At 38.9% G+C, this 26,638-nt stretch overlaps 1 protein-coding gene, 1 long non-coding RNA gene and 1 pseudogene across 4 annotated transcripts in view; 1 reads left to right on the forward strand and 2 right to left on the reverse strand.

The window, feature by feature from the left end:
• LOC138742256 (uncharacterized) overlaps positions 1-1,612 on the reverse strand; it is a 44,737-nt gene extending 43,125 nt beyond the window's left edge. Inside the window, exon 1 of the long non-coding RNA XR_011344019.1 lies at positions 1,101-1,612. This is a non-coding gene — a long non-coding RNA (uncharacterized lncRNA). The remainder of the gene's footprint in view (positions 1-1,100) is intronic.
• Positions 1,613-1,751: 139 nt separating this feature from the next.
• The window catches only part of wdr33 (WD repeat domain 33), a 127,147-nt gene continuing 102,260 nt past the window's right edge, over positions 1,752-26,638 (forward strand). The window contains exons 1-2 of one of the 3 annotated variants that reach the window (XM_069896390.1): positions 1,752-1,908; positions 21,435-21,662. In XM_069896390.1, the coding sequence (XP_069752491.1) occupies positions 21,459-21,662 (204 nt within the window). In that variant the 5' untranslated portion in view covers positions 1,752-1,908; positions 21,435-21,458. The remainder of the gene's footprint in view (positions 1,909-21,434; positions 21,663-26,638) is intronic. The other 2 variants (XM_069896389.1, XM_069896391.1) reach the window with 2 other exon arrangements.
• Positions 8,101-9,223, reverse strand: LOC138742975 (zinc finger BED domain-containing protein 5-like; annotated as a pseudogene).

The following is a 26,638-nucleotide window of genomic DNA, read 5'->3' on the forward strand; positions in this document are numbered from 1 at the left end:
CATGTTGAAGACAGGGTAGCGAGTGTGGAAAATACAACTACCGGTTTAATTACAGTGCATCAAAAGCTTCTAGAGAAAGTGGATGTACTGGAAAACTTCAGTAGAAGGAATAATATTAAAATAGTAGGCCTTCCAGAAGGAAAAGAAGATCCAGATGCTATTTGCTTTTTTTCCAAGAGTGGATTCCTGAAGTTTTGGGAGAGCAAAATTTTGAAACTCCAATTGAAATTGAAAGTTCATAGAGCTTTGAAACCAAAACCTTTTCCAAATCAGAGACCGCATTCTATAATCAATTAAATTTTACGTTATCAAGACAGAAAATAATTTTTAAGTCTTGCTGTGAAAGGGGAAATGGAACGATAAGGCCCACTTCAATGTGATGGAAATAGAATTTTATTTTATCCTGACCTAAGTGAAGATCTATTGAAGAGAAGATTTCAACCCAGTTAAGAAAGTTATTTTTGATAAAAAAGTTATAAATTTGTCCTAAATTACCCTGCAACTTTGAAGATTTTTGTATCTGGAGATCAAAAAAGATTCTTTTCCAATTTTGTTCAAGCAGAATTACCTCAGGATCTTCTTCAAGTGCAGCTCCAAGAAGATGCTGTATTTCTGATGGGTTGAACTATTTCTCTGTTTTCTCTATTTAAGTATTATTGGAAAAGGGTAAGTTTGTAAGATGAAAGAAATTAAAATAAGAATTATTCTTTTTTCTCTTTTGTCTGATTTCTGAAAAGTTATTTTAATTGTGGATAACTAAACAATTAAAGTTCTTTGTATGCAATGTGCTAGGGGAGTTGGGAAGAGTGAGGCACTGATTGCTGCAGGATTATGTGTGTTTCAGATTTCTTATACACATACATGGTATCACATACAACCCTAAGATTCTTTTTCCTGTGGCCAAGGAGAATTACCACATATTGTGCAGTTTTTTGTTGAACTACCAATGTAAACAAATTTAAACAATTGACAGAGAGAAGAAAAAACACAAAGGGGAAAAGTAAGAGACCTTAAATGATTTCATGATTGAATATGTCATTTAGGACACTGATGTTGAAGGGGTAGCAGCTATTCCTGTGTGAGTCTTATAGCACCTATACCTCTTTCCTGATGGCAGCAGCGAGAACAGAGTGTGTGGTGGGTGGTGTGGATCCTTGATGATTGTTGCAGCTCTCCGACAGCAGCGTTCCCTGTAGATGTTCTTGATTGTGGGGAGGGTTTTGTCTGTGATGTCCTGGGCTGTGTCCACTAACTTTTTCAGGGCTTTATGCTCGGGGTATTGGTACCCCCATACCAGACCATCATGTAGCTGGTCAGCTCACTTTCCACCGCATTTCTGTAGAAATTTGCCAGGGTTTCCAATGTCCTACCAAACCTCTTTAAACTCCTGAGGAAGTAGAGGTGCTTTCTTCACGATGCAGTTTGTGTGTTGGGTGACTTGGGTCCAGGAAAGATTCTCCGAGATAATGACTCACAAGAACTTGACACCTTCCCACCCCAAATGATCACCCCTCCTGAAGTCATCAGTTCCAGATCACTGCACAACGGTTGAAGAAGCCAAACCTTCCCAAAGGCATCTGTGGAGGCCAAAAAGGCCACGGCTAATCCACGTTGTCACTGTGCAGAACAGAGAGGCGTTGGCGGGACCGCGCACGCAGCATTACGTGCGGGGCAGGGTTACGTCACTGCGGGCCCGCGCACGTCGTGAGTGAATGATGCTGCGGAACGCTGTGGTCGGTACTCACGGTGTTTGCCTCCGATCAGCACGCGCACGTAGCGAACGCTCTGGCGTCAGTTCCGGTGCAGGGGATGTTTGTGGAAGATGGCGGCAGCGAGGAGACCCCTGACTTGAGGAGAGCGAAGCAGCAGTAGGGAAGCGGAGTGGGAGTGAGGTTGGGCAGCAGCGTGGTAAGTGAGAGTCCCACACCTGGCAGCGCCATGGCCGCTCACCTCAGGAGACCGGACCAGGCGAGCAGTCTGGCGCAATGCGATCTGGCCGCCGCCATTTTGATTTCGGAGCCCGGAAAGAAGCAAGGAGGGCAGGGGGCTCCTGGGGTCGGGAAGGCCGGTGAGGATGGAAGGGGCGCGAAGTTCGGCGAAGCCTTGGAGAAGAGAGCTGGAGGGCCGGCGAGGCCCGGTGGCAGGAGGCCCAGGGGGTTCGGCGTGGTGGCGGGGTGGTGAAGGAGGCCTGCAGGGAGGGAAGCCGGTGAGGCTCTGCGCGGGCGCCGGTTTGGGGGGAGGGCGGGTGGGGGCTGTCGAACGGCGTGCTGGACTCGGGGAAATGGGCTGACCGGCCGACGCTTGGTTACGGGAAGAGGGTTTGTTCACGCAAGGTGAAAGTGAAGCGAGGCTGTTGGAGGGCCCGATATGGATAAAATGTTGGATACGAGGAGGTTTCACAACGTCAGCCTCGAGGAATTTCTCCCGTGTTCACTGGTATTTTTGGACGAAGAACAAGGGAGAGAATGTCGAATTGCACCTGCAAGAATTCAAATGGAAACTTAAAGAATGCTGTAGTTAAATGGAACAGCAATTTTGTGAAGCATTGAATAATGAATCTAATCGTGTACCTGGAATTAAAAGTGATCACTTACATCTACACATGGTTTCTTTAAAAGATTTGAATTTTTAAATCCAAAGAATCCGAGGCAATATTGGAAATACGAGGGACACCAAACCTTTATCTCTCCTCACCCAGTCACCTGCTCAAAATATTAAAAAATGAGAATCTGACTGCATTCTTGCTTAGTTCTAACCTGTCACTGTTACTGTTCTGCTTGTCCAATAAAAATCCCTTCTATATTTTTTTTCATATGGTTAAAATACTTTGAGTCACTTCATGAGAGAAGTGTCACTCAAAAAAACATTGCTGGATGATTATAACTGGGATATATTACAAAGCAGATTCACCAGGAAAGTTACTGGGTGAATGTATTGACTTACCAAGAGAATAATTTGGACATGTATTTGGAGTTTAGAAGAATGAGATGTGACATCATTCAAGCATACAAGATCTTCAGGGGGCCTGGCAGATGATGAGATGTTTTAACTGCTGGGAGAGGCTAAAATGAGGGCAAGTTAAGGGGCTGATCTTTTGAGGCACATAGAACTATGCTTTCAGAGGGAAGTGAATCTTGGAATTTTCTTCTGCAGGTGGAATCTGGTTCATTAGAAGAATTTAAAGTGGAGATGGATAAATATTTAGTGGATCAAGGGCTATAGGGCCATTGAGAAATGGCACAGAAAAGGAGTTGATCAGCCAAGATCATATCAAGTGGTGGGGCAGATTGAAGAGCCCAATGTCTACTCCTGCTCCTATTTTCCTATGTTGAGTAGGTGACCCAGAAATTTTATCCAAGAGGTGGACCTTAAATCATGTTAAGGGGAAGATGGCAAAGTTTGGGGAAACAAATTCCAGATCTAGGCAAACAATCTTCTGGAGCAGTACACAAAAGTGCTGGAGTGACTCGACAGGTTTCTCAGCAGGAATCAATTCCACATTTTAAAGCTTTGTCATGCAATAATTAAATTTGGAAGTGCTTGAGGCCAGAAATGAAGGACCACAGTGAACAAGTACGGAAAGAAAGAAATTATAGAGATGGGGAACTGCAAGACCATGGAAACATTTGAAAGAATAGAACACTACAGCACAGTACGAGTCCTGTGGCCCTCGATGTTGTGCTGACCCATATATTCCTTTTAAAAAAAAAAAGTACTAAACCCAACCTACTCACAACCCTCTATTTTCCTTTCATCCATGTGCCTATTTGTTGAATGCCCCCAATGTTTCATCCTCCACCACCATCCCTGGCAAGGCATTCCAGGCACCCACAACTCTGCGTTTTCTGTAAAAACCTACCCCTGATGTCTCCCCTAAACTTTCCTCCCTTCACTTCTGGTGTTTGCTGATCCTGCACTGGGAAACAGGTGCTGGCAGTCCACCCTATCTCTGCCTCGCATCTTGTGGACCTTTATCAAGTCTTCTCTCATCCTTCTATGCTCCAAAAAGTCTCAGCTCTGCTAACTTTGACTCATAAGACTTGTTTTCCAATCCAGGCATCATTCTGGTAAATACCCTCTGCATCCTCTCCATAGCTTCCACATTGTTCCTAAAATGAGGTGACCAGAATTGAACATATGCTCTCAATGTGGTCTTATCAGAGTTATAGAGTTGCAACATGATCTCTCTACTGAATTCAATCCCCCTATTAATGAAGCCCAGCATCCCATAGGCCTTCTTAACTATTCTATCAACTTGTGCAGCGACCTTGAAGTATGTATGGATTTGAACCCCAATATTCCTCTCTCCGTCCACACTCTTTGTAACCGATCATTAATCTTGTACTCAGCCTTCAGGTTTTGAAAATCAAGGTGTTAGGTTTGAAAGGCAAGAATTTTTGAAATTGAAAGTCCTCTGCGAAGTTGTTAGAGTCACTGGTGACAACTAAGCAAGATTTTGTGTTCACATAGTTGGAAAAAAAACTGGATACAAAGTAGTTTGGAAATAATGGAGGGACACGTGGATTAGCAGAATTTTTGACGGGAGGTGTGACAAAGTAATGGTAGCTCAATGTAAAATAAAATTGTTAATTGAAAGATCTAATAATTTCAAAAAAAGTAATCATTTGTGAAAATGTATTTTGGATAAAATATTAGTATTTGTGTGTAAGCAATAATTTGGACTTTCTTAAGGTCTGCAATTGGGTACTGCAGGCAAAGGAATGATCAATGTCATTGGCCAAGTAACATAAATAGCAAGCTGGATACAAAACCTCAGAAAAGTTAAAGGTAACACTGAAATAGCTGAAGATGGAAAATTATACAATGGAATCTTTGTTCACTTTAGAATTAGAAGAACTATTCCAAAACATGAAGGGGCAGTTAGTGATGGGCTGTTTGAAAATCACCCAATAATTAAAATGAAGTTTAAAGTTATTTAGTCAAATTGAGATCAGTGACTTGTCCAATCAAAACAAAGTGTGACTATGTGAGTTGACTTTGCTAGATTAAGAATGTGTACTGAAAGATTATGATAGTAAACACGCAATGTCTAACACAGTGGTTCTCAACCTTTTTCTTTCCACTCACATACCACTTTAAGTAATCCCTATGCCATCAGTGCTCTATGATTATATTAGTAAGGGATTACTTAAGATGGGATGTGAGTGGAAAGGAGGGTTGAGAATCACTGTTCTAGACCCAATTGAAATATTTTGCTTGAGAAAAATTGTCATTGGCCCATTTCCTTTGGAGTTCTGAAACCGTGCACATAATGGGTCAATTAGGGACGATTAAAACAGTGGTTTTCAAACTTTTTCTTTCCACTTACATACCACTTTAAGCAATCCCTTACTAATCACAGAGCACCTTTGGCATAGGGAATTGTTAAAGTGGTATGTGAGTGGAAAGAAAAAGGTTGAAAAACTCTGGTTTAATGTTTAAAGTATCCCTTTTGAGGACCAAACAGTGGGCAGGTGGTACAGGTTTTATTCACAAATGAAGTGCACTGTTCAATTAAATATTTTAGACTTCCTGTTCTAATTGACATCATGATCATTGGAATAATTTCAGAATTTGGCAAGGAATGTCCGTCATTGAAAAGAGAAAGCAGAGAAATTGTAATAAAATAGTGTCGTACTTCATGAAATTGCTCTTGCCTACTATTAGGCAGACAAATTCGCCATTGGCAGAAATTGCCTGAAGTGCCTCTTGCATGAAACAGATTGAAAACATCCATAGATGAGCAAAAAGGAATAATATTAGAATATTAATCTAGGTGTCTCAGACTGAAATAGAAAATATGCTGGAGAATACACACATCAGAAAAATTAAGCTAAAATTTTATCTGAACTCATGGATGACGTGTAAGACCTTAAAATAGTGGATTACAATTGTCTGAACAAGTGGAAAGAAATCACTACTAACTATCACCCCAAGTGTTTGAATGGGTTGATAATGGAGGTAGTGGATGCACTGGTTATCTTCCAAAATTCTGTAGATCAGAACAGAAAAATGTAATCCCAAAATTTAAGAAATCAAGGGACAGAAAATGGAAAATTACAAACCAATTAACAATATTATTAATAAAGAAACAGAGAATACATGTATATTCAAGCACTGAAAATAATGGTAAAAACACCAAAATGATGGAGGAACTCTGCCAGTCTCTCAGTGTCCATAGGAGACAAAGGTATATTGCTGAAGTTTTGGGCAGAGCCCTTCTTCAAGCGATAAGCAGAATGAGCAAAAAACCAGAAATCTCAATACAATGATGGCTGGGGGGAGAATCAGGACAACAAAAGGTGTTAATTATATATGATAAGGCGAGAGGTGAGAATTGATTATGTCTGCGTGAAAGGAGATAGGGAAAAGGGAGAGAAACAAGTCTGGGGGAAAAGTGGTGGGAGGGTGGGAAGGTTCAATGAAAGCCAGGAAGTCATAATTAACAGTTTGTCCTCCAACATCGCAAACATTTCTACGACTGATTCCACCTGCATTGAATTCGCCCATCGTTATTGAATGAAGATCTACCGGGACCAATGCCTAAAGAGGGCGTACAAAATCTGAACCGGTGCGGACTCGAAAGGACAACATGGCCTGTTTCCGCTCCGTAAAAGGTTATATGGTTATAATGCCATCTGTTTGTAGGGTGCCCAGTCGGAAAATGAGGTGTTCCTCCAATTTGTGGGTGGTCTCAGTCTGGCAGTGCATGGACAGACAGGTCAGCAAGGGAATGGGATGAGGAATTGAAATGGGTGACCACTGAGAAATCCAGGCTATTGCAGCAGACAGAGCCTAGGAACTCAACAAAGCACTTCCCCAGTCTGCGCCCAGTCTCTGATGGAAAGGAGACCACAACAGGAGCACCGGATATAGTAGATGACCCCCTGCAGATTTAACATGGATCTCTCTGTGGCCACTCATTTCATTTCCCCATCCCATTTCTTTGCTGACATGTTAGTCCATGGTCTCATGCACTGCCAGACTGAGACCACCCACAAATTGGAGGAACAACACTTCATTTCCGGCTGGGCACCTTCCAACCAGATGGCATTAATATTGACTTCTCTGGCTTTCAATAAACTTTCCCACCTCCCACCACTTTTTACCCCAGACCTGTTTCTCTCCGTCTCCTTTCACGCAAACACAATCAATTTTCACCTCTTTCCCTTATATACAATTAACACCTTTTGTTGGTCTGGATTCTTCCCCCAGCCATCATTATATTCTGAGAGTTCCTATTTTTTTGCCCTTCTGCTTCTTCCTTGAAGAAGGGCTCAGGCCCAAAACGTTAACAATACATCTGCCTCCTATGGATGCTGAAAGACTGGCTGAGTCTCTTCAGCATTATGTGTGTTTTTACTGCAGTGTCTGAAGACCTTCATGTTCTGCTGAAAATAATAGGGTCGGACAGAGCCTGGATTAATAATGTCGCAGCATATCAAATGGATGATAGTGTAAATGTGATTGGAGGGTTCTTTGGAGGGATCTGAAAATGGTGTTGAACAAAATACGATTTGATAACTTGCAGTGAGGATATAGTTTATTTTCAAGTTGGCATGATTAGTGAGATAGAGTAAGGGTTAGCACTGGTGTCTAATATTCCAAATTATTTCAGAGGGCCAGGCGTACAGGCACTCCATGGATTACTTATTTGAGTTGTTTTATTGTCAATTGTACTGGGGTCCAGTAAAAAGCTATGTTTTGTGTGTTATCCAGTCAAATCAATTTATACAGCTGTAGGACGGGGGTTGACAAACTTTTTAAACCATCGACCTCATCATGGAATCCTTGATCTCTCATCGATCCCCAAGCATGTAAAATAATTAATAAATATTATTTATGATACATTTCTCTATTTAAAGGTAATAATTTCTTCGCCATTTTCCTTCATTACTGATTCTCAATTAGATTCATTTTACCTTTGCGTTTGGTTATTCCTTCTCAGTTTCTATTTCTGTTCCTATACTGGATACATTTATGTGAATAATAATGATATTAATAGTATTAATAATAAGAAAAACTTCAAAATTAAGTTAGATGATATCAAACACATTAAAAATAAATTAACTTGGTTTTTTGTTGAATTGCTTGGCTTTGTTAATGGGAGGGATGTGTTTGAATAGTAGCAAGGGCATTGATATTTGGAGATTGGTGAGTTTTAGCCATAAGTCATCATGCTCTTTCAGGTTCATTCTGTTCCTCTGCTTTATTAGAATTGTATTTGCATGGGTAAAACCAGCTTCAACCATGTATGAACTTGGGATTACAAGAAAAAATGGCTCAACTGCTGCACTAAACTTGGGGTATTTAGTATTAGTATTTACATTGCTCCAAAAGTCACGGAGTTTTTTTACTTTTAAACAATGATTTTGCTTCGAGATCCACACACACATCAATGAGCTCATCTCGTAAGTGAAATACAATGTCTGCATTTTCTATTTCCAAATCAAACGGTGTAACAACCCACTCAGGTGTGTGCATTTTCTCCAGGTCCTCAAACAGTATGTTTCCTTGAGTAAGGTGGGAAATCCTCTGTAACAGCCAACCATTGCTGATGCATGGTCGGTAGCCACTGCAGTAATATTCCTGAGGGGAATACTGAGTTTCTTCCAATAATCCTCTAAGTAATAATCCTCTAAGTATCGCACAATTGTCTCACCCTTTGCGTCAACTTTAAGGTAGTTGGCAAACAAAAACTCGTCAACAGTGCACTTTGGGATTTTACTATAATACCTCACATAGGCAATGAGAATGTATGAACTACTAAAAGTTAACTCATCGAATTGGATGGAAAACTTGCAATATTGAAGTTCAGACTCCAAAGTTTTCTCCACATCCTCGACCATCTCATCAAGGCCTCGGCTTACTGTCCTTCCACTCAAAAGGCATACACTTTAGAATAGGTTGGGTGTTTCTTTTATGTTTCAATCACATCTTTAATAGCTGATATTATGATGTGTGCCAATGATTTTCCTTTTTTTGCTATATTCTGGGAGATGCTGTATGATGCCTTCAGTCTTCCTTCATTATCACCAGTGGCAAATGCTTTAAAAAATGTCTTTAAATTTGGTCGATTTATGATCTTTTCTTTTAGCGCCTTAAAAAAATAAAGATCTTTGTTTTTCCTATCAGAGCAAACCCTTTCGAGGTGATCTTTCATCTTTGCAGGCTTCATGGCATCATTACTGAAAGATTTTTTACATAACGGGTATATAGGCATTGCTTCATTCATAAATGAAGGTATGGATCCAAATTTCAAATACTCTTGCGAATATTGTCTGCATTCTTAGCATCAGGGGATGCCGTTACAGTTACTAGAACTTGGAAAATTTTACACAGTAAATCCACAGTTATCAACTCACGGACACCACTCTGATAGCTATGAGCGATAAATGCACTCTGGCACTGATTGTCTTTGTACTAGTTGACCTTGAAAACATGATTGGAGAATTTCTGCCAGCCGAGAAAGCACGCAAAATTCAAATTAATTTGCACAGAGTAATTTTTACACCATTATTTTCAATCAATGTTTGTTGCTCAATGTATTTTTAAAAATTCTTTATAATACTGCTTGATTTATACAAAAAATTGATATGGAAAAACTTTTAAAAAAGATGCATTTAACAGAGGCCTTGTGCGCATTTCGTTTGCGCATTCACAGCTTTGCCAGACCATTGAACTTGCGACAAAAGAATTTTGTACAATATTAAAGTTTTGTATTGTAAACAAACAATTATAAATAAATAATCTAAAATGTCTTAAATGCTTTATTGAAGCAAGTTCAAAGTCAAATAGATGTTAGTGCTACTGTTCATGTCATTTCATTGGAACTAAATATCATATTAAATATATCTAATCTAAATGTCTTGTAGGCTAACCAGTCAGCCATGTGGTACTGAATATACTGGTAAACCACTACCATAATTGAACCACTAGACATTTATCAACCCCTTGGATAATCCCATCGACCACTTTGCCGACCCCTGATGTAGAATGTAATGATACGATGTCAAATAGGGCAAGGTGTTGAAAAAAAGAATAAAAGTGCAAGGGCATCATCTTTCGCTGGTGTGCGGTCCATTTAAGTCTGATAAAAGAAGGAAAGAAACTCATCAAATCTGGAGATTCATGTCTACAAGCATGTGAATTTTCTGCCCAATGGAAATGGTGGTGGGGGGGGGGTTGCATGAAGAGACATTGGGATAGATCAGCTTTATTGAAACGAGGAGTTATAGGTGTAGTCAATGGAGTGTATTGGTTTGAGTGATGGCTCTCAGCAGACAGGATGCTTTTTGTGGTGTATCTTTTAATGTAGGTAAGAGATCTTGAGATCATGCAAAATTTTCTCCAGCTTCTGAGAAAGTGGGTTCTTTGGATGCTTTCTTGATTGTAAAATCAAAGTGGTTGTTCCAGAACATGGTGTTAGTGATATGTACTCCTAAGAACTTGAAGCTCTCTATCCTTGATATATGAAATCACTGACTAGCTGCTTAGTTTTGCTGACATTAAATTCGATCATGTTATCCTCATACCTTGCCACTAGATGCTCTATTTCGTCCCTGTACTCTGTGAAAATGGTGTCCTCTGCAAACTTGTAGATGGAGTTAGAATAGTGTTATGCTACAGAGTTATGAGTGGATCAAAGAATTGAATGTGTTCCTGAAAACTGCATCAGCCAATTTCTCAAGTCAGAAATGTCCCTTTTCTGCAGCTATTCACATCAAATTGCTCTTCATGCTCTAATTTCATTGAATGTTCATATTAACATTAAATTAACATAATATTAACATTAAATTCATGGAATATATACTATATCCACACAGAAGACCACAAAAAATAATTATGTTGTAAAATGTATTACAGAATATATAAAAAGTCAGACTTCCGCAAGTCAGGCAATCTGAACCTGGGGAGTCCTGCTATCTCCAAACTTTCTGGTGAAATTAAACTGGATGGTTGAGTGTCTTCAGGGATATTAATAACATAGTAGAAGGACAGTTGGTCCTCTAGCTATCACAGTAATGGGTGGCCTCAATAAAAAAGACCATGGGAAGTGAGCAGATAATTTTGCACTTGGCTTGTTGAAGGTCAGAAGGCAATGGGGGGGGGGGGGGGGGTAAGTTTTGAACAATGGAAATGTATAGTTTGGACAATTTGATTTCCAGAGCAAGTGCTGGAAGATACGGTTATGCTGAGAAGAGGAGCTGCATAGTTGTTCAATTTTCTGAAAGGAGATGTAGCATGACTTAAATGCTAATAAGATCTGCTGGATTTTCTTTCTGCTATGATTTACTGATTATATCAATCAATTTTGAGACTTGAATTTTTTTAAATTGAGTTGCGAGTGACATCTAGGTTGTTTCTGACATTTGACAATCAGGATCTTCAGTTATCAAACGAGTCACAGGCAACAATTTTGCCTGATGGAAATGCATCAACATTGGAAATCACAAGTAATAGCTGAACATCTGAAGATGTTCATGATTATTTGCATTTTTACTCATCTAGTGATACTTCATCCCTAACCACCAAACTACTCCATCACATCACTTGTGCTTTTTTTTTTATTGTGACCAGAACAAATGTAATTAGTTGTTTCGTCCATGCATCCTCTCCATTTTTAAACCAAACGTATGGTTAATATCAAGTAATGCCAAACACAAAATAAGCTTTTTTTTGTATTTTGATTCAAATGAATATTAATTTTTTAAATCACAGTTTCAATAGAAACATTTCTTCTGAAACATGTGACATGCATGTATCTTTAATGTTTATTTTAATTTCTAGAGTTGTAAACTTCCCCAGGTTCCCCAAATCATTGGAATTTTTGGCTGTAACTAAGCACACAAAAGTGTTTATGCAATGAAATGTCTTTACACTCACCTTTTTCCACCATCAGTCTATTGTTATGACATTGTCTCTCTCTCTTTCTCCAAGGCCCCCACTTGCTTCAGTTACTTTCTTCTCATGATTAATTTATCCAATTTATATTTTTGGTTTTGAATTCCTTAGGCGCTCAAAACACTTTTCAGTTGAACCCCAATATTTATTTCTGCATATTTCCTGGAAAAATTGGCACGTTAGCAGTATAGTGATTGTAGCCTTAGGTGCAAAGAAAATCTAGGAGGCAGGGTGGTGTGGGTTCCTGAAAGTGAAGGGCTGTTATTTTGTGTATCATCTGGGCCAGGTTATAGGTTTCAAGATGGACCTGTCATTTGGACTTGCTGTTGCTGTCCTTTTACATCTTGTGCTTTTGCTGTTTAAGGGTTGCAGCATTGGACTTTGGGCAGAGAAACTTTGCCTCAAGACTGGAGGACCAGAAAACAGCAACTGAAATTGGAAAATATACAAAGAAAAGGGCATTGCAAATACTCCTTTTCTCACACCTCTTTCTTTCTTAGAAATTTATCTAGCATTCTTGGGCATCTGTGTCTTACTAGCTCTGTGTTCATGAGAGTTTGTTGAAGTGCAGTCATAGTCAATTTTTTTTTTAACCTATAATCTTCAGCCCAGAGATCTGTCTGTGGCCATTTGAAAGGTAAGAAGATGCATCGTGTCCTTTTATTCTGAAGCTGATTGGAATGATAGCTTTTTAGTTAACTCGCTTCTGATAAATGCATGATTGGCAGGGACATAACTTGATGTTCCTGAACTTTTTGGATTAGGAGAAGATACGATGTTCTATATGTCCAATACTTGAGTTGAGTTTCAGGTTGAAAGAGAAAGAATATAAAAAGATGGGGAGAAGAAGCTTCTTTGTGTACTGTTTTCTTGAATGCAGAGTGCATTTTCTGAAACATTTCCCCATCAAACAATTATAACCGTAAAATCCTCCTGGTTGTACTTTACATTTAAAACAACCCTTGATTGAACATCCTGAAGAAATGGAGAGAAATTTTATGTTAGGACAACTATATCGAAGTAGAATCATATGCAAAATAACAGATTAAAGGCAGCGTTGTTTAACAGTTTGGCTAGTCGCCTGACTAAAAGTTGTTAAATCAAATTCTAAAAAAAAATAGTTTGTGAATGACTTGAGCACCTAAGATGACCTTTAGGCTTCTGTCTCTATTAGCGAAACTTCAGTTGTAGTCCATTTCTGCTTTTATCTGCCTCAAATTGAGAAGATCACAGAACATTAATTGAAATCTTTGATATGATAAATATTAGCACTTCCGACGAACAAGGGAATTAAATTGCTAAAGAACATTTCATAATGTAAAAATCCATAGAGCAGGAGTCAATCCTTAACTAGTAGGGGGATACAGCAGTCAAGGATGATATGGATGTCCAAAGCTGGCCAACAAGCTCACTGTAAGGACACAGTGATATTTAACGAGCTGAAACTTTTAAGCTATTCATCAAATGGCTTTTAAATTTTAAAATTTTGTTTACACCATGGTGGAAGCTGATCCTGTCTATTTAAATCCATGCAGCCCAATTACACCCAAATTAACCCTGTACAATTTTGGAAGGTGATAGGAAACTAGAGTACCTGGGTGGGGGGAAGGACACACACCTACAGTGAATCCTTCAGCGCTGGATTTGAACCCGGGTCGCTGGTTCAGTAGTAGTGTTGTGCTAATTGCTTCGCTAACAGATCCAGTTGGAAGAATGAGTAGTTGAGTCTTAATTTCATTTTAAGTCGCTTGTTTATTTTACAAACTCTTGACTTGATTAAAAGGTGTGTTTTTTTATGAACAAGTTTGTTCCCGACTGTAGAATATGTAACCTTTGTGAAGCGAGAGTTGAACAACTTTGTTGCAGCTGAGTTTTATTAAATAATCAGGAGAGCTTTATTGAGAAATGATGAACATTTAGAGTCCTCTCATCCAAATGTTTCAATCTTGGTGAGTTTTCTGACAATATTGCTGCTCTTCATACACCGGAAAATACTGGGATCTTAGCAGTCAGTAATAAAACAGAATCTCAACTAATTTCCAGAGTTTTTATTTGTTAAACTATTCTGCAACAGATAAGCAATTTTTTTTGTGGGGAAATTTCAAATTCACCTGTTAAAAATGTTTGAATGTTTCCATCTACAGTATTAATTGCCAAGCACTGGATATCTGATAATGGAGTATGTTTGTCACGCTAAAAAGATTGAGTTTGCATTTGTGATGCACAAAATATTGAGAACAATATTCAGTGTTTTTTTTTTAAAAGATGCATATGCTTCTCAAGACATTTTATCGCTTTTGAATGAAAATTCACTATCAATGGCAGTCACTGTTTGACCAGCATGGTCCAAGACAGAAGTAAACAAAATGTGCATAATCAATCAAATATCAGTTTGGATAGAGTGGCTGCCCAAGGTAATTTCGCATCACACACCAATACTGTTTCACACCAAAACTTTAAAGTTGACAAAAGGATGTTGGATGCATGTTATTGAAATGTGCAATTGCTTTTTCCTTTGAAAATTCTACAAGATGATTTTAAAAGGTATTTGTTGATTAAAACACCAATTATTCAGTAGATAAGTACTTGTAAAGTTTTTATTCATGTTATGAAAAATTGAAACCAACCTGTTCTCAACGTGATCCAACAAACGTCAATGAAAGAAACTCTTCAGATGATCTATTTTAGTAAAATTGAGTGATAAACTTTACAAAGACAGTTCTGCTGCTCATTGAACAGTGCCGCATAACTTTTGCATCCACCTAAAAATAAATGATTTCTTAATGCTGCAGCCCAAAGAGTACTGTGCTAAAGAATCACCCAGATTATGCCATGGAGTCTCAATTTTCTTAGTGGCCAAGGAGCTAACAATGATCTTTTTAAATTGGCATGTGTGGGAAATTCTAGTAAAAACGTAACAGTCACACACTGACAAGAATGTTTTTGTCATGTGCAGTTATCCAGATCAGAATTTGCTTTTTTTTTTAAACCTTGTTCTGTTTGCTCATTATTAATAATGAAACATTTATTTTGGACATTACATTTGTGTTCCAGGACTATTAATACATTAGGTCTCTGTCTCTTCTCAACAGGTGGAATTCCTGACTATTTGCAGTCAACTCGCCTAGTAATCAGTGTGACATGTTTGTTCTAGTAAAGCACCATTTTATAAAAAAGAAAGCAGATGAATTGGAAGCCCAAACATGTTGTTTTGCTGTCCTTTATTTAATGGCAATGCTGCAGTATTCAACAGTACTCATTTTAGCATTAATCCTATCAATATCCCATTCACTAGTCATGAGTTTTTCAGCATGGAATTGGGACTTAAGCTACTGAAGTATCATCCTTTGAATAGTGTGGCCTTGGTTTGGCACTGAATAGACATGTGGGAAGAACCACTATTGCAGTAGGTAAAGAGGTGGTGCACAATGAAACATTCTCGCAAGCTCTGTCTAGCCTCTCCATTATAGAAGAGGAAACAGTGAAAGCACTGGATTCAGTTGAGGATCCCATACAGATTCACAAGTGTTGCTTCATTGGAATGATTATGTGATGATGAGGGAGCAGTTGAAGGATTTCCTGCAGTCACAGGTAGATGCCAAGGGGGTAATTGGTGGGAAAGGAGCAGTGGATGAGCAAACCACAGAGGGAGTGGTCCCTGTGGAAGGAGGAGAGGGGAAGATGTGTCTGGTGGTGGGATCATGTAGGAGATTCAGGATAGCATGTCTGCGGAGGCTATTGGAGTGTCAGTGAGGACAAAGGGAATTCTGTCCTTGCATCTAGGGGCAGGGCAGATATGCAGGAAATAGAGATGCAGGTTAGGGCTGAGTTGATGATGGTAGGGGCAGGGCAGATATGCAGGAAATAGAGATGCAGGTTAGGGCTGAGTTGATGATGGATAACATGTCTGCGGAGGCTATTGGGGTGTCGGTGAGGATGAAGGGAATTCTATCCTTGCATCTAGGGGCAGGGGAGATATGCAGGAAATAGAGATGCAGGTTAGGGCTGAGTTGATGATGGTAGAGGGAAGCCACATTTTTTTTGAAGATGCAGGACATCTTGGATAATCTGGAATGGGATACAGCATCCTCTGAGCAGATGGGGACGAAGTTGGAGGAGTTGAGAGAAAGGAATAGAATCTTAAAAGGGGACAGGGTGCAAAGAGATGTGAATGCTGTTGGAGTTGGTGGGTTTGTAGAAACTACTGTATAGTTTTTCTGAGCTGAAGCAGAGGTTTCAAGAAAAGAGAGAGTTGCCATAAATAAACCAAGTGAATTTGAGGTCAGGGTGAAAGTTAGCAAAGTGGATACAACTGACGAGCTTATCATGGGTGCATGAGGCAGCACCAATGTAGTTGTCATTGTAGTGGAAGAAGAGTTGAGCCTTGCCTGTGTTAGCTTGTAGCATGGATTGATCCACATAGGCAACAAAAAGGCAGGTACAGTTGGGACCTGTGAGGGTATTTTCTACAAACACATCAACACCCATAGTTACCTTGATGACACTTCTCACCCTGTCCCCTGTAAGGATTTTATTCTTTTCTTTCCTTCCCTTTCTGCCTTCTGCAGGGACTGCTCCCTCTGTGACTCCCTCGTTCACTCATGAGATGCTAACCCTCCCTTATTCAAGTGCAAGGTTAGCATATTGAAAGTAAATAGGAGAGTGCTTTCAATTTGCAATGTGTTGGAATTCATATGTTGACTCTGCTGAATTACTTTTGGTGCAATGATGACACGTTTTTGGTACTGTTGTACCTGAATTTTGTTTGACCATTTCTGCATGTTTTGTGTGGTTTTTTTTGGCTTTTGAATGTTAAATTCTGTACTGTCATTGGATGAATAGATGAAACATTTCAAATCAAGAAATTGTGCCTCTCCCAATACCCTGTTGAATTATGTAGCAAGAAACAGGCAAAGCAATTTCAATCTTTTTTAGTTATTAATATTATTTTCATTATATCTCTTGGAATATAAAACACAACAGCACAGTACAGGCCTTTTGGTCCTCAATGTTGTGCTGACCCATATATTCCTTAAAAAAACTAATAAACAGTCTCTACCCTGTAACTCTCTATCTTTCTTCCATCCATGTGCCTATCTAAGAATCTCTTAAAAGTCCCTAATGTTTCATTTATCACAACTGGACACTCCAGGCACCCAGAACACTGTTTAAAAAAAAACTTAACCCTGATGTCTCCCCTCAACTTCCCTCCCTTCACTTAGTGCACTTGTCCTCTGGTGTTTGCTATTCCTGTCCTGGGGAACAGGCACTGGCTGTCCACCCTATCTATGCCTCTCATAATCTTGTAGACCTCTGTCAAGTCTCCTCTCATCCTTCTATGCTCCAAAAAGAAAAGTTCCAGCTTTGCTAACTTTGTCTCATTAGACATTTTCAAATCTTGGTAACATCCTGCTAAATCTCTTCTGCACCTTCTTCATAGTTTCCACATCCTTTCTATAATGAGATGACCAGAAATTAACACAGAACTTTGTGTGATCTCACCAGAGATTTGTAGAGTTGGATCATGATGTCTACTCTTGAACTCAATCTCCCTATTAATGAAGCCCAGCATCCTGCAAGCTTTCTTAACTATCCTATCAAACTGGTGACTTTGAGGATGCATGGATGTGCACCCAAAGGTCCTTCATTTCATCCACACTCTTAAGTAAATGACCATTAACCCTATTCCCAGCTTTCTGGTTTGACCTTCCAAAATGCATTACCTCACACTTACCTGGATTGAACTCCATCTGCCACTTCTCTGCCAAACTCTGCATCCCGTCTATAAATTCTTGCAACCTTTGATAACCTTCAGGTCCATCCACAACTCTTCCAACCTTGGAACCATCTGCAAACATACTGTCCCATCTTTCTGCCTCTTCATCCAGGTAATTTATAAAAATCACATAACAGATGCTTCAGAACAGATCCTTGCAATACTTATCTTCAGGAAGAATGCTTCCATTACTGCTCTCTGCTTTCGACCTGCAAGTCAATTTGTTATCCACACAGCTAAGATTCCATGAATCCCATATCTCATAACCTTTTGAATGAGTTTCTCATGGGGAACCTTGTCAAATGCCTTGCTAAGTCCATATAGACTACATCTACTGCCCTACCCTCGTCAATTTCTTTTGCATAGAATATCTTGGAGTTCTTAATCCTACATGCCAAAGAATTCTCATGGCCCCTTTGAGCTCTCTTAAGTCCTTTCTTAAACTCCTTCCTGGCAACCATTTCCTTCTCACGAACCTTTTCTGTTTCCTGCTTCCTATATCTAATATGTGCTTCCTTCTTCCTCTTGAGCTGCCTCACCTGCTTTGTCAACCACAGTTCCCTTTTCCTCCCATCTTTTCCCTGTTCCATTGAGACAAACCACAAACAAGTGGTCCCTAAACTTCTTCCACATTAGTTCTGTGAACATCTGTTTCTAATTTACGCTTGCTAGTTCCTGCCTCATCCCATCATAATTAGCCCTTTCCCAATTAAACACTCTCATTTTGCCTACTTTTATCCTTATCCATAGCTCTGCTAAAGCTCAGGGAGTTGTGATCACTCAGCAAAATGCTCTCCCATCTTGAGGTCTGCCACCTGACCAGGTTCATTACCCAGAACTAGATCTAGTATGGTCTCCTCTTGTCGGCTGCTCCGTGTCAGGAATCCTTGAACACATCTGACAAATTCAGCCCCATCTATCCCTCTTGCAGTCAGTAGGTGCCAGTCAATATTAGGGAAGTTGAAATCACCCATAACTAAAACCCTGTATTTCCTGCACCATTCCAAAATCTGCCTGCTTATCTGCTCGGTGTCTCAAGGCTATTTGGGAGCCTGTAAGACTGCTCCTAGTACAGATATTGCTCTCTTCTTATTTCTGACTTCCACCACATTGTCTCAGTAGACACTCACTCTGCAGCATCCACCCTTTCTATAGCCCTGTCAAGTAATATTACTTGCTCTCTCTCTCTCTCCCACCCCCCCTTAAAACACCTAAATCCTTGTACCTGCATCAGCCAATCCTGCCCTTCTCTAGTCAAGTCTCTGTAATGACCACAACATCATAGTTACACAAACTGATCCATGCTCTAAGTTCATCCCCTTTATTTCCTAATACTGCACTCCTAGCATTGAAATAGACACATTGCAACCCCTCTAACTGTCCACATTTATGCCTGTCCTTCACAAACTCAGAACACATAGCATCATGTTTTTGATCTCTGCCCTATTCTCTGCATTCGCATTCTGATTTCCACCCCCCAATAAATTAGTTTAAACCCTCCCTCCCCTACAGTTCAAGGAATCATCCTTGCCATGATATTGAACTCTTTCCAGTTCAGGTGCAGCCCATCCTTTTTGTTGAGGTCAGACCTACCCCAGAAGAGATCCCAATGATTCCTAAATGTGGACTCCTACCTGCTGCGCCAACTCTTCAACTTCACAACTTCCTATTCTCTCTGATGCATTGCACGGGTAGCAATTGCGAGATTACCACCCTTGAGTACCTGCTTTTTAACTTTCCTAATCCCTCCTCAGGACCTCATCACTACTTCTATCTGTGTCAATGGTCCCCATATAGACCATGACATCTGGCTGCTCACCCTTTCCTCCAGAATGTTGTGAACTCAATCAGAGACGTCCCTGGCACATGGGAGGCAACATGCCATAATGGATCCTTGATCTTGCTCACAGAACCTCCTATTCACTTGCTTCACCAATGAGTCCCCAGTCACCATTGCTCTTCTCCCCCCTTCACTCTGGTCAACCTCTGCCAGAGATGTGACCACCACAAATTGTACCTGGTAGATAGTTCCCCACCACCCCCACCCAACAATATCGAAAACAATATATTTATTGTTGAGGGGAATGGCCATGGGGGAGCTCTGCACTCTCTGGCTATTCTCCTTCTTACTCATATCAGTCACCCAGCTACCTTCTTCCTGACATTTGGGGGTGACTGTCTCCCTGAAGCTCCTCTTTATCACTACCTCTTCTTGATTTACATTGGTTTTCAAGGCTGAGTGTAGTTTTAGATGAGGTGGTGGATGATTATTTTCATTCTGGTTGAGGACAAATTTATAGCCAAAAAAAATACCTAAAAATATGTGCATTTGTGAGGTTTTTCATTTTAAATACATTGTGGTATCACATCTCTGGAGGATAATTAAATGGAAGTCATCTAGTACCTCCACTCGCCTGTGAGTATGTATTGCATGATGTGGTAATTAATTTGAGAGGAATGTTGCAAGTGACCTGAACTTAGCCACGATGCTTGCATATTTCGCTCTGGAATGAGGGAACTTGTTCAGCAAGTTGAAAATCCTACCACTGCTGCAGATGGAATCATTTAATTTGAACCAGAGATCAAAACACAAAGATTCTTGATTTGTGCATTATTTTCAGATTAAGCACTTCCACAACTGAGCTTTGAAAAGTTGGTAGAAGTAACACAAATTCAAAAGAAAATGTTACAAAAATTATAAGTTTGATTTTTAGTTAAAATCGTTTAGTGTACTGTCTTCTTTGCCAGTTACGTTCAGTTGATCTTAATCATATCTAAAAGTTGTTTTACAATTTGAACTTGTTTAACAATTAAAAAACACTTTGACCAATATATTTGCTGCTGTTGTCACTTTGAGGTTTTGCAGTTAGAGGCAGTGGATCACCTTTCTGCTTTAAACATGTTTGAATCTCTGCCAATTTTCCACATGAAAATGAGGTTTAATCATCCAGTCAGTTACCAGCAGCTACATTTTGTGACAGCTGTGTGGCCTAATTCTCAGTTTTTTGCAACTGTCTACCCATTCTATGGGCCTGTTTTATTGTGCTATCACCTTTATTAGCAGAACTTTAACAAAACATTTATATAACAGCTATTATCTTCACATTACAATGTTGTAGAATTCTTTCCAATTATATTGCCTCTGGATGTTAGGCTAATTACTTCAAAGCTATATGTTTTGAATATGAAAATACCTTTTCAGGACTATTGAGCTCAGTGACTGCTTCTTTGTTGTTTCTAACATTGATAGAGGTTTTGAGTTCATGAGTTTTAATTTCAGAGGGGTATAGTCCTGTAACACTAACACATTGTGTTATAATGTTGATATGCAAGCATACAATGATTGCTGTTCCTTTCGTAGCCATGGAACCATGATCCTTCAATGAGCAATGACCATTTTAAGTTTGATATACTTTGGTGGTTTCGTGTTTATTAAAGTCAGGACATCAAAAGTAATTACAAATGGGAATTCTAAGTTCTTTTTTCACAGCTCAAAATCAACTTTCAGATGTGCTTGAGAGCTCTTCAGTAGTTTATTTAAGAGACATGATATATCAGAGTTGTTTTAATTTGTGGAAATGAGATTTTGCTTACTAAGCTGAAGCCATAGTTTGAAACAAGAAGTGTTGATGAAAGTCACAATTATTTTTTTCTGGAACATGTGGAAATGATTATAGTAGAGATTGTGCAGAGAAATTAAAGGAGTTGTTCAAAATTTTAACTTACAATTCATATGCATTTTTTTCCTTTACAGGTTTGTTAGAAGAATTTTATCACCATGGCTTTGGAAATAACCTCACCTCCTCGATTTTTTCACATGCCAAGGTTTCAGCACCAGGGACCAAGGCACACATTTTACAAGCGACCAGATTTTGCCCAGCAGCAAGCTATGCAGCAACTGACCTTTGATGGCAAACGTATGAGAAAGGCTGTGAACAGGAAGACGATCGATTATAATCCATCAGTTATTAAATTCTTAGAGGTGAGATCAGATTGACAGTGAAGCTGATGCACTGCTAAGAATAAGTTTAAGTTGCAATGCACTGCACTCGACGCAAAGTGTGAGGGTATGGAACATTTCAGTGTTTAATATGAGGTTGGAAATGTGTAATGATGCTTCAGTGTTCTGACATTTTTTTTAGGATGAACTATTCATTCATGTCAATGTTTTGTGACGCTCAGTAAATATTCCAGTAACCTATGAGTGCTATGGACAATAAATTATGTATATTTTACACCTAAAATTACTTTGTTGCTAACATTAATTTTTATACTCATTCCTAAGTCATCTATGTATCATTAGAAAGAACTATGTTTATTGCCCATTCCTCAATTCCTCCCCTTGAGTGATGAAAGAGCTCCCAGATTGGCATCTTTTAAAAGTTCTGGCCCAGTGACATTCAAGATAGGTCAGCGTAGGAGAACTTGAGATGATGGCATTCCCATGTGCCTTTATCCTTAATGATGGTCATGTTTTCAGAGAGGGTTGATAAAGAAGAGATGCTGAATTGATATGCATCTTGCAGATGGATGTGTGCATGCTGCATACATGATCCCATTCAGTGAGGATCCAACAATCAAGTGGGTTACTTTGTCTTGCATGGTGTTGAGCATAACAGGTATCATTGGGTATTGATATTGCAACACATCTGGAGAGAATTCCATCACATTTCCAAGTTGTCACAATATTAACCATTGATCTTTTTCAACAGCCACAGTAATTGCTAAATTTGCCATCATTAAATGCAGTGGGTGGCTTTTTGCAGTGGTGATTTTATTGCATTCACTGGAAGGGCTTACAGTTGATGGAATGATAGTTTTTGCTGGTTATTTGTCAGACTTTCTGTCATGAATTTTATTTGCTGATTTTCATTCAATGTTTGAATCTTGTTTGGGCTCTGCATGAGGGCACAAGTTGCTTTCTTATCTGAGCAGTTGCCCAGTAATTTGTGAAGATCACTTCTCACCTACTGATGGAATTACTGAAGCAGCTAAAGATCAGATGACACTTCCTTGAAGAGCTCCTGCAACAACAAATGCCATAACCATATGCCATAATGAGCAAGCACAGGAATGTTTCCTCCAATTCTCCTACATGCATTTCATTTTTACTTGAGCTCCTTGACACGATATTCTCTTCTCGGCTTTGGATGGCCCAAACAGAACCAAAGCTGAACATTTGAGGAACAAGAGCTGCAAAACATGGAGTCTGCAATACCTTCCATCATTAGATTGGATTTGTTCTGCTATTTGTATACACAATTCTGTGGAATCTTTGTTATTTGCATAATAATAAATATTAATCTGACAGGAAATGAGCCCTGTTGGAGGAATCGTGCAAAGTGTGTTGATGTAATTTTTAAAAGGAGCATTGTTATTTATAGACTTCGTTGTTTTACAATGTTGTCAAACACAGATCATGATCCTTCTTGTCTGATGTTGGAATCTGGTGTTGGAATTCTAATGTGAAATCACCCCATTCCTGCTATCTAGAAACTTGGTTTTGCATTACATTTGTGGACTAATTTCCTGAAACTGAATTTCCAAGTATTTGACACTGGACGATGGAAGCTTCCAATGCTATTGCATTGTAAATCTGCTCATGTTTTCAGGTGGACAACATTTTGTCAATTTGCTAATGAAAATGGCAACTCAACATCAGTCTGCTGAAATAATTCCAAAAATTAAGCATTTTTCTTTTTAATGTTATTGGTTTAATATTCTTATTCCAAGGTCTGCTGTGCACTTCAGTTCGAACACATTGAAAGCAAGTCCCAGTTATGTTTTTTGCACTGAAACCTTGAATAAGGAAATATTTTTAATATTCAGGTGCGGACTAAATAAACTTGTATGAAGTCAGGAGAGGGAAACAAGTGACTCAAAGACCAATAATGACTTGATCTATGTTCTATTTCTTAACCTGGATAATTGATAAGATAGTATGATGTCAGTTGGAAATTGTTATCCAGTAGAGCTCATAGCAGTTAAATTATTGGCTTTCCAGGTTGAAGGCAGAAAAAATGTTCAAAGACAAAATTGTGAAAATGAAAGGTGCTTCCAAATATATTTTCACAAAGACAGGCTGAAGTTTCAGGTGGAGACCTTTCATTCCTGAGCAACTATACTAGTTTACCTTTTTTATCCTGCCACTGATGACTTAGTTTCTGTAGCTTTTTGCCACTATTCATGCTGTTAACATTTGTTGCAATTTTGTAACTTTCCACTTAAGGAAATCAAGTTGTTCTTTGGAGACAAATGTTGTGATTTTCCTCTGATTTGAAAGATTATTGATTATTTCACCTGTCGTAGTTTGAAGTCTGTCAGCCTTTGCCTTCAGCTCTGCAATGGCTTTGTATTTCAGCTGTGTGCTGTGTGGGCTCGTTCTCATTCGTTACTTTGAATTGCTAAAGGCATGATCCAGTTCTTCAGACTAAATGTTAAGCTGAGGTTCCATCCAACAACATCAGAAATAGTAAGAGTCTGTCATCATGGCTGGTCTGTCCATGGACTCAGCTCTACCTACTTGCCTATTCCCCATAATTCCCCAACCTTCTAAAAATCTGTCTGTATTTTAAATCTATTTAATGAGGCAGCCTCTACTGCATCCATGGGGAGACAATTCCACAGATTCACCGGGATTGCGGCTATGTTCCTTAGTTTTTGTCTCATCTACCAGTGAAAACAGCATTCCTTCCTTTATCTTATCTTTATCTTCCTACCCCTTTCATAATTTTATATAGTTCCATAGCCCTCTCATTTTGAATACCAGCAAGTGTAGTCCCAGGTGACTCTAACTCTCCTCAGGTTAACTCCAGTAAACCTCATCTGATCAAGTTTAACTTCAAATTTTAGAATTTAAGGTTGAACATGCAATACTGACAAGTACTGTGCCTTTGAAGTGCTCTGATTTGAAAAGTTAACTGACTCGAATGAGTACTTTTGTTTGGATGGGAAGTGCACAACATCCCATTCAGGCGATATTTGTCTTTGTAAGTGTGAACACACTTCGCTTCCCTGCTGTTCCTTTAATCTCCTTCTGAGAAAGGCTGAAGCCTTGCATGGCTATTGCATGAAAAGATGGACATTAGAAATGTTTATATAATTCTTTTCTGAGATCTATCACCAATTTCATGGCTCAATTTGTTTTCTGTGCTTTGAATCTATAACTATAAATGTTTGATTGAGATGCAGGTTTGATGGAGAAAATAATTGATATTTTCCCAAATGAATATTTTTAGATTGCATCAAATAATATAACTTGCATTATTTAGACCAGAAACTATTTTTATGAATATTTAGCACCTTCATTTTATGAACAGCATTATCTTTTGTAGTCATTGCTCAGCAGCTGAGAAAAAGCGATAAAACACAAGTGCTGGAGAAACTCAACAGGTCAAACAGTGCCTTTATGTAGCAAAGGTTAAGATACATCACCAACGTTTCAGGCTTGAGCCCGCCATCGGGGAATATGAGAGCTGAGAAAGAGATAATAATATGCCCAATTCCAGAAGTCCAGACTGCTTTAACTTTTTCATTAGGTAAAAGAAGCCAATCAGTTATCTGTCCCTCTTTACTTCATTGTCTCAAAATCCAAGGTCAACTGTTACAGCACCTAATAGGAGTAGCCTTAATATGCCTGGGATTGTCTGATCTCAAATAAGCAAGCACAGGACTGGTCAGTACTTGGAGGGGGGCCCACTTAGGAACACCAAGTGAGGGGCGCTGGGCAAACTGACAACTCTGTCTGCCTTACAGTAGACAAAGGTCAAAGAATTTCTTGTATGTTACATTCTAAATGTAGTATTACGTGAAAATAATGGAACCTTTACACTTTTAACCTTTACCCCTTGCTTGTACACTTATTGCATATTTTAATTTCTCTACTTTTGTGGCTCTCAATTGTCATTACTATCTCTTCATATCTTGTTGCCCATGGCTAAAGTATTTAGCTTTTTTTAAATCGATGTTTCATTTGCTTTAAGGTTCATAAGATTGTTGTCAAAATTCTTTGAGAATAGAGTAGCCTTTTGCCTCCATAATTGCAAATTCTCACTTGCTTCATCGTTGACTGCAACAATCAATGATACAGAAATCTGCAAAATTGTAATAATTTGTTGGGTCTGAAAATGAAGGGCTATTAATATTTCCTCATAGTGGATATATGGAATAGAGGTGGTAGAGGCAGGTATAATTGTTTAAAAATTATTTAGATAGGTACATGGATAAGAGAGTTTTAGAAGGATGAGGGGCAAAAGGAATTGGCATAGATTAACATCTTATTTGGGATTACTTGGGCTGAAAAGCCTGTTTCTGTACTGTCTTACTATGAATTGATGATCTAAGAGACCTTGGGATACAAGATGAAAACTTGTACTTCAAGAATGCTTTTGCCCTCATTGCAGTTGTGATGCTGAGTTCACACACTGAATTTAATATTTTATGTGCCAAAATTAAAGAGGAAATTAAGCACTTATTACATAAAGATTTTGAAGGAGTTGCATTTTTGCATATATAATTTATAGCTTCACTTTATCAAAAGGATAGTGCGAAGAACAGCTGCATGTAAAAATACAGTTAAACTCACTACCTCCTTAATAATTTCACCTGAAAAAGTGTACTGAACATCAACATTTAAGAGTTAAGTAGGCTGAGAAAAAACTTGATGGTGCCTGTGGACAATCACTGCAGATTTTGTCATCTAAATTGTTAAATTGAGAATTATGGTCAGTTTAGACTTTTAATTTCTTGATCAGAATAATTTTGCATACACTGTAAGAGCATGGTCATGACACTCACGACATCTACTATGCACATTGTTAACCTTGTGACAACAGCTCAAAACCTGCTCGGGAATAGAAACCTAGTCAGAGTAAAGTTAATATAATAGAGTTAAGACAGTGATATCTGCAGGAACTGACCTGAAAATGATTTCCATAGAATGCAATGATGCTTTGTAAT

This window comes from Narcine bancroftii, chromosome 9 (genome assembly GCF_036971445.1).
Source record: "Narcine bancroftii isolate sNarBan1 chromosome 9, sNarBan1.hap1, whole genome shotgun sequence".
In the NCBI taxonomy this organism is placed as follows: Eukaryota; Metazoa; Chordata; class Chondrichthyes; order Torpediniformes; family Narcinidae; genus Narcine; species Narcine bancroftii.